Here is a 7575-nt window from a genome sequence, read left to right on the forward strand (position 1 = left end):
GGGATGGTGGTCTTTTTAGTGGGGATGGTGGTCCTTTCGGTGGGGACAGTCAGTTTTTCTATGGGGGCCACAGGTTTCTCTGTGAGGATGGTGGATATTTCAGTGGGGACGGTGGGTGTTTCCTCAGGGGCCACAAGTTTCTCTGTGCAGACAGGGGTTTCAGGAGGGCCAGTGCAGTTAACGGGAGGTTTGGAAGGAGGCGCTACTGATGCAGGTCCTGCAAAGAAAATAAATCCCTGGAGTTTAGTCAGAATCGTACCACCCCGCCCTTGACTCACATCTAATTGGAATGGGTGCGCTTCAAAGCAGTAACTCATTCACACCTCTCCTTCTCCTCCCCGCCCCAGCCTCCACTCAGGTAACACTGACAAACACCGTTCCTAACATATGTCCGATCTTGCGCCAGGTACAGGAAACAAATAACAAATAGGATATCAACCTTCCCTTCGGGATCACCATTCACTAGGTGAGGGGTCTGACCACAGCAATCCACGGCATCAAAGTCACACGCACTCAAGCAAGCATTCTGATGGGGCTGGGAAGGTACGGGTGCGCAGAATATAGGAAACAAAGCTGCGTGAGGACTCGAGCACAAAAGAGGACTTGCATTTTAAGCAGCTCACGCAGAGAAGCCCAAGAGATGGTCATCCTGGAGCACGGCCCCCTTTCCGGGACCTGGGGTTTTGTCTTACCTTGACAGGTCCCGTGACTGATCAAGATGAAACCCAGAGCAACAATGAAGGCGGTGCTGGTGCCCCTCTCGGCCTCAAACATCAGCTGAAGGTACGAGGGAGAAAGAAGCAAGAGAGAAATGAAAGTGAATCCCCGTCAACTCAGCGACTCTCCGGGCAGAGGGTCTGTCCTCTGCTAAGATGTCGCCTTGTTCTGGCCTCAACAGTGCAACGGGGGCCCGGGCCCCTTCCAGGAGCCAGAGAGCCTCACAGGGAACACAGAGCACCCTCTGCTCTGCTGTTTTTCCAGTGTCTCATCCTCTCAGCCCTGGTTGTGCTCCCTGATCCCAGGCGTTATGTCCCCCTCACCTGGCCTCACGGTGACACTTAAAGAGCAACTCTCTCTGTCTCTCACCTGCATGGGCTGTTGATGTCCCGGAGGGACGGTGATGGAGTCGTTCAGCCAGTCAGCGCTTTGAGACCCAACTCGTTCCCAGAGAGGAGTTGGGGAACTGTCCGCAGGGCTCCCCAGCAGAAGCCTGAGCTTCGTGCCATTTCCAAGGCCATACATGTTGTAGGTAAACTCCACACAGATCGCACCAGGGGCACAGAAGGTCCGGCTCGCCAGTCTGAAAGACTGGCCTGCCTGGGAGAACTTGTCAGCCTCAAGGTAGACAAAGTGACCCTCTGGGCAAAAGAAGGGAACAGGCAAGGTGAGAAACCTGCAGAGGACAAGTCTGGTGCTTTCTTGAGCGACATCTTGCTTTCCAAGTGGGGATTTGATGCAAACACCCAAACTCTCCACATTGCAGTGGGTTTTTTGTTTGTTTGTTTTGTTTTTTTCTCTGCTCATTTTAGACTTCTAACTAAGAAGTCAGGATCAGAAAGAAAGGGAAAACCAAGCCAGCAACCCAGATTCCTTTGTTGGCTGCACCAGTAAATGTCTTGACTGAAAATGACCAGTGGATTTTGAGGCCTTGGGCTCAATGAAGCACTATACCTGGATCTTCTGGGGGTTTCAAGTGATCCCAGAACCACGAGAAGCCTCAGCTCACTCTACCTCTGTGGCCTCCACAGCTCTGGCCCCATGGCGGCTTCCCAGTAAACACCCGCTGGCTGACCCTCACCACCTACATCTTGCGCCAATCACACCAGTCCACCCCCTCGCTGGGAGCAGATTCAGTAACTCGTTGGCTTGAGGGGTCCTCCATCTCCTCACCTCCATTAAGGGAGGCTCCCGAGGGGCCTGTACCCTGGATGAGCGTGTTTTTACTTCCCTGGGTCCAGTGTCCGCCATCCTGTAATGCCTGGACCCAGTCACAGAAGGGATGGGCCTCATCTTCAAAGTCACACTGAGGAAAGCTCTCTGGGGGATCAAAATGGGAGATGGGAGAAATCTGGGCCATGCTCTCTATTCCTCCCCCATCCCCAACCCCCATTCTCAGAGCTGCTCTCACCCCCGCAGGGAGCAATGCTGATTGCATCCACCGCCACCACTGGCTCTGGGATCTCTCCAAACACGCCCACCACGGTGAACTGAAGAGAGGGAGAAGGGGCCGGGAGTGAGCAAACAGCCCAAATGTTCAGCCCCCTCCATTTGATTTTACTCTCTTCAGGGACCCAGGCACCCGGCTTCCAGGGCCCAGATCTTCAGTCCTTGTCAATAACAGGTGCGCCTCCCACGTCCAAGGAGACCTGACACCTCCTGCTCCTCTGTACCTGAATCTGTCCCTGGCCTGTGTAATTGACAGAAATGGGCTGCCAGTTGGGTCCGGGTTGTCCTGAAAAGAGTGTGTGTTTCCGGCCGCTGCCTACAATGGAAGGAACCCAAGAGAGCAGTGAGATGACTGGGGGCTGGAAAATGACTTCAACCCTATACTCAGAAGGATGAGTAGCAGAGGGACCACTTGGAGTGGATTCCCCTCCCTGACGTGCAAGCATGTCCTTCTCTCTCTCACTCTCCTGGCGTTTTGATCTATTTTTCCAGAACCCTGTGCCTTCCGCTCCCAAATTCCACTCCGCAGAATCATCTTGCAAGTATCCCAGATTTCCCTAGGCCCCAAGAGATGCCCCCACGTTTCCTCGTCAACCCAACCCTGGGAGAAGAGTCTCAGGACAGTGTAAATGCCATGACGTTGTCACTCTCACCCAAGTCAGAAGCATAGACCATGAGGGCTGCGCCAGGAGACTGGCCATGTAGGGCGTAGTGAAAGGACAGGCTCAGGCAGCCGAAGGACTGGATCAGAGGGCTCAGGAGGGCAGAGCTCTGCCTTGGTTTTGCATTCTTGGGGTCCAGGAGCATGTAGAAGCCACCTGGGAAGGAAAAGGCCAGTAAAGTGGGGGACGGCACAGGGATAGGGGCTGCGAGGGCAGGGAGCCTGGCCCTGGGGAGCCCTAACAGTTGCCTAGGATCAGCCGGCGCTGAGATGGGCTTAAACCCATCACACGACTGGCTGAGGCCTTGGTTCCTTCCAGAAGTGCTTGGCAGGTCTGGGTGAGGACGCGGGCGCCGCCCAAGAAACGCGGCATCCTCTCAGAAGCAGCCAGAATCCTGTCCTTTGGATTCAGACTTTTGAGGTCCCCCCACAGTCACAACCTCTTCCTTTTCTTAACCCACTGGACATAGCTGATTCACGCAAAGTGGTGAGAGTCCCGATCTGATGCTGACCGGCAGGGATCTCCTGCCCCCTGCCGCCAGCTCACGCAGCCAATCAGCCTGGACCTCTCTCCGTGACGCAACTGGTAGCCGTGGGAAGGAGGGGGGAATTAAAGAGGCCTCAGACCGCGCGCACGCACGTGCCGGACGCCCCACGGGGTTCCGCCTGGAGAGTGCAACCCGGAAAGGTGGGCTTCTGAAAGGGAGAGAAGACGGCTGAAGAGGAGGGAGTGGGCAGAAGTGCGAGAGAAAAGAAAGGAGCCAACAGGGAAGAAGGAGGAAAAGAGTAAAATGGTGAAAGAACGCAACAAGTGTCCATACTGGGACGTCTGAGAAATGGAAAAGGAGATGCAGGAGAGAAAGAGGAAAGATGGAAAAACGTAAGGAAGGGAGCAAGGTGGAAAAAGGAAGAGAGAGAAAATGGAAAAAAACAAACAAACAAACCCAACAACGTTTACTGAAACTGCTGGGCACGGGATTTGGTGCTAAATCTAAGGGGGATGCAGAGATGGGCGGGCCCTGCCCTGTTCTCCAGGGGCTTAGAATGAACGTGGGGTGGGGTTTTCACCAGGTCTTTCTAGAAAGCAAACCTCAGGCAGCAGGAAAGATCAGAGGAAGGAGAGCAAGGATTTGGGGGGAGGGAAGGATGGAGAAGAATGGCCTCTGTCCTTGCTCCATCCCTTCAGTGGATTCTCATACAAAAAAACCCAGGTGATCCTTTTAAACGTAAGTCAGATAAGGTCACTCCTCTGCTCCAAATCCTGCAAAGGCTCCCCATCCACATAGAATAAAAGCCACAATCAGTCCTGACAATGGTCTGCCCCTCCTAGGACCTGTCTGAGCTCATTCTCTCCATCCCAACCACGTGGCTCCTTGCTGCACTTCAACACCCACCCCCCAAGCCACTGCTACCTCAGGGTCTTTGCATGGCTGGCCCCTCTGCTTAGAATGTTCTTCCCCTCGATAATTTCGTGCCTCACTCCCTCACCTCCTAAAAGTTTGTGCTCAAATGTGACCTGTCTGAGATCTACTCTGACCACCCTATTTAAAACTTACAACCCACCCTACCCTGCTCTCCTGATCCCCTTACTTTGTTCAACTTTTTTTTTTTTTCTGATAGCACTGGTCATCTTAAAGCTTATATAATTTACTTCTTTATTGTTTCAGGAACTGTCTCCTCCTTGTCCCCCACCATCCTCTGTCTGTTCTGTAAGCTGATGCATCTCAACGGCCTGGGACTTGGCATATTGTAGGTGCTCAATAAATATTTGTTGGATGAATGAAGAAGGAAGGGTGCCAGGGAAAAGAGGTGAGGAGTCGGCTGTGTTGGGTCTACCGGCTGTAGGGCTTTTGGGGTGGCAGTGGGGGAAACTGGCTGGGTGCTTAGAATCTGTTTTCTGTCCTGTAACTTAAGCTGATGGAGGTCTGAGCTTGCTGACGTTCGCCCCAGGCCATCCCAAGAGAGTTATTGTAGGGTGGTCAGGCAAACATCGTAAACTCCCGCAAAGGTCACTAGAAGCTCAGAAAGTCAAAGGACGGAAGACGCATGGCCATTACTCACTACCAGGGCTAGAGAAGTCATCCTCAGGCCCCACGTTCAGCACCCCTGTTGACCCCTTCTTCTGGACCCACTTGGCCCCAGAGGCCGTCGGGATCCAGCTCCAGCCACAGAGATCATTTGGAGTGTCAAAACTGCACGTTTGCGTCTTGCAGACTGAGGGAAAAGAAAAGAGGAAGGATTTAGCTTTTTCTAAGGGGAGGCAGCTCAGAAAAGTATGCCTCAAACACAACATTGTTAATCAACTATACTCCAATATAAGATAAAATTTTTTTTAAAAAGAAAAGTATGCCTCAGTCTGGAGTCAGAACTCTTGAGTCTCAGTCTGGGTCCTAGTGTGAGCCACGGCCGGCTTGCAAGCCAGATATGGACTTGCTCCCCAGTGGCTGTGTTCCTGGCACGGATTACTTAGGCTCCCCAAACCTCAGTTTCCCCATCGATAAACTGGGAACAACAGCACTTGCCTGTTGTAAGTTACACCCCGTGTGGGAGCATCTAGCACAGTTCCTGTGCTCAGTAAGTGTTGGCTCCTTGCATGCAGCTTCTGGAATGTTCCTTCCCTTGAATTCGCTCCCCTCAAATCTCTAACATCAGCCTAGAGTGCTAATTCTGGATAGATCTGGGGTAACAGCCAGGTTGACCAAATGTCCAGGTTTGCCAGAGACTGAGGGGTTTCCTGAGATGCAGCACTTCCGTGCTAAAAGAGGGACCGCCCAGGGCAAATCAGAATGGCTGGTCACTCTAGGACAGGTGTCACCACAATTCTGTGTTCCAGGAGAACGTCTCTTTAGATGTGGCCGCTTCAGGGGTCAGAGGTGTGGGGTGTGGAGGTAAAGGGAAGCAAGTCGCCCCAACTCTGGAAGAAACCAGGGTCACAGTCCCTGAGCTACTTACTCCTGCCACCTGGGCAGATGTATAGGCGTGGGGGGAAAGAGGAGGAGGGACGGGGGCTCACCCCGACTGCAGGAGCCCCGACGGATAGAGATGGCATCCAGAGCGATGTCCAGATAAGCTGTGCTGCCCCTGACTCCTTCAAATGTCAGCTGCGGGAGGGAGGGGGGATCACCCACGCTGTGAGCCCCTTTGCCTCGGGCTCCCACTTTCCTGCCTGAATTCAGGTGGCCCAGCCCCCGTGCCCCCTCCTTGTCCCAACCCAGCCCCTCCTGGACCCCCCACAGCCAGATTCCCACTGGGACCCCAGGCCATGTCTTCGGCCTCACCCGACTGGGCAGGATGCGCCCGATGGGCACCGTGACGGCAGTGGGTATCCAGGAGGGGCTCTGGGTGTTCCTGTGTTTCCAGAGCACATTGGAGCGCTTGCCCTTGGGGTCCGTGGTCAACAGCAGCTTGAGCTGGGCGCCCCACGACGGCCCGAACATGTAGTAGGCGAAGCGCACGCACAGGAGGCCTTGCTCCCATACAGGGGGGCTGCGCAGGCGGGCCACCCCGCCCGGGCGGAAGGTGTTGGAGTCCATGTGCAGGTAGTAGCCCTCTGGGGGAGGCAGAGCCAGGGATGGTGAGGCCCTGCCGCCCCCCTTCCCAGAGCCCAGGTATCACTTCCGGCCGCCTCCCTGCACCCAGATCCGCCAGCATCCACCTCCCAGATGCCTCCCTAAACCTTTGGCTTCCTCACCTCCATTGGGGTACCCGCCGGGGGGTGTGGTGCTGCTGGTGGGGGAGGGCTCACTGGCCCGAGTCCAGGCCCCGTCATCTTTGGACACTTGTCTCCAATCACAGAGGGGTCTGGAGTCATCCTCAAAATCACACTGGGTGAGAACGGCTGGGAAGAAAGGGCCACTGTGAGACCAGGAGAGGGCAGAGGGGAGGAGGTCGGCTGCAGAGCCAGTGGGGCTGGTGGGGGGGGGGGCGGGGGGAGGGGGGGGGAGGGAAGCAGAGCAGGGTTGCCAAGTGGCCACTAAGATTTAGGGTCCAGAGCAGAGATTTGGGAAAGGGAAGCTGAGAAATAAGTCTTCTCTTAGGAGAAATTCAGGGCTGGGGTCGGTGAGGGGCAGAATGACTAGGTCAGGAGTTGCAAACGGAGGTCGCGGTCAGGCAGGCTTGTCTGGGTAGCATACGTTTGTTGTTCGTTCGAATGTGGATCTTTCAGGCGGGACTTGTACTCTACTCCTCCCCGGTTCCCTCCCCGCTCCATCCTCTGAGGGCTGCCCTTCACACATTTATTACATATTTATGTCATCACCCTGCCTGAGGGCACCTGGGGTGGCCACCCCTGGGAGGGACTGAGCAACCCCGGGTTCCAACTCACAGTTTTCCCTCGAGCTGCGAGAGACGGGCTTCCAATCCAGAGGCTTCTCTTTCCTTGGCATTGATTTGGAGACAGAGAGAAAAAGAAACAATGTGATCCTCGTCGTTACCAAGAACTGTTAAGCCTCCAGGACTGTGAGCTTTCTGGAGGATTGTTCCTTTCTTTTTATCCATATTGTATCAACGTGTATGCAGTGACATATATTTACTTGAAGGTTTTCAAAAAGGTCACTCACAGCCTTCTCACCTTAAGTTGTCATCTGTCTCCTAGAAAGCATCTCCCCTCCAAGCTCCTCACATCCCCACTGGTCCCTCCACCCCTCTATGCCCTGGATGTCACTCGGGGTTCTCTCGCATGAGAAAGAACCAGTTTCTTTGTACGGGAATTCTCACGCAGCAGCGCCTAAGCGTTTGGCCCTGAGCAA

General features: G+C 54.5%; 1 protein-coding gene across 1 annotated transcript in view; it reads right to left on the bottom strand.

Annotated features, from left to right (window-relative positions):
* The window catches only part of ZAN (zonadhesin), a 29531-nt gene extending 22319 nt beyond the window's left edge, over positions 1-7212 (bottom strand). The window contains exons 1-12 of the mRNA XM_029221275.1: positions 7152-7212; positions 6519-6665; positions 6106-6377; positions 5841-5928; positions 4889-5041; positions 2820-2984; positions 2391-2482; positions 2129-2207; positions 1891-2037; positions 1087-1358; positions 693-777; positions 1-217 (exon numbers count right to left, since the gene is read on the bottom strand). The exon at positions 1-217 is cut by the window's left edge and continues 248 nt beyond it. Of these exons, the coding sequence (XP_029077108.1) occupies positions 1-217; positions 693-777; positions 1087-1358; positions 1891-2037; positions 2129-2207; positions 2391-2482; positions 2820-2984; positions 4889-5041; positions 5841-5928; positions 6106-6377; positions 6519-6665; positions 7152-7212 (1778 nt within the window). The remainder of the gene's footprint in view (positions 218-692; positions 778-1086; positions 1359-1890; positions 2038-2128; positions 2208-2390; positions 2483-2819; positions 2985-4888; positions 5042-5840; positions 5929-6105; positions 6378-6518; positions 6666-7151) is intronic.
* Positions 7213-7575: the final 363 nt, after the last annotated feature.

This window comes from Monodon monoceros, unplaced genomic scaffold, assembly GCF_005190385.1.
Source record: "Monodon monoceros isolate NGI ecotype Baffin Bay Population unplaced genomic scaffold, NGI_Narwhal_1 Super_Scaffold_13, whole genome shotgun sequence".
NCBI lineage: Eukaryota > Metazoa > Chordata > Mammalia > Artiodactyla > Monodontidae > Monodon > Monodon monoceros.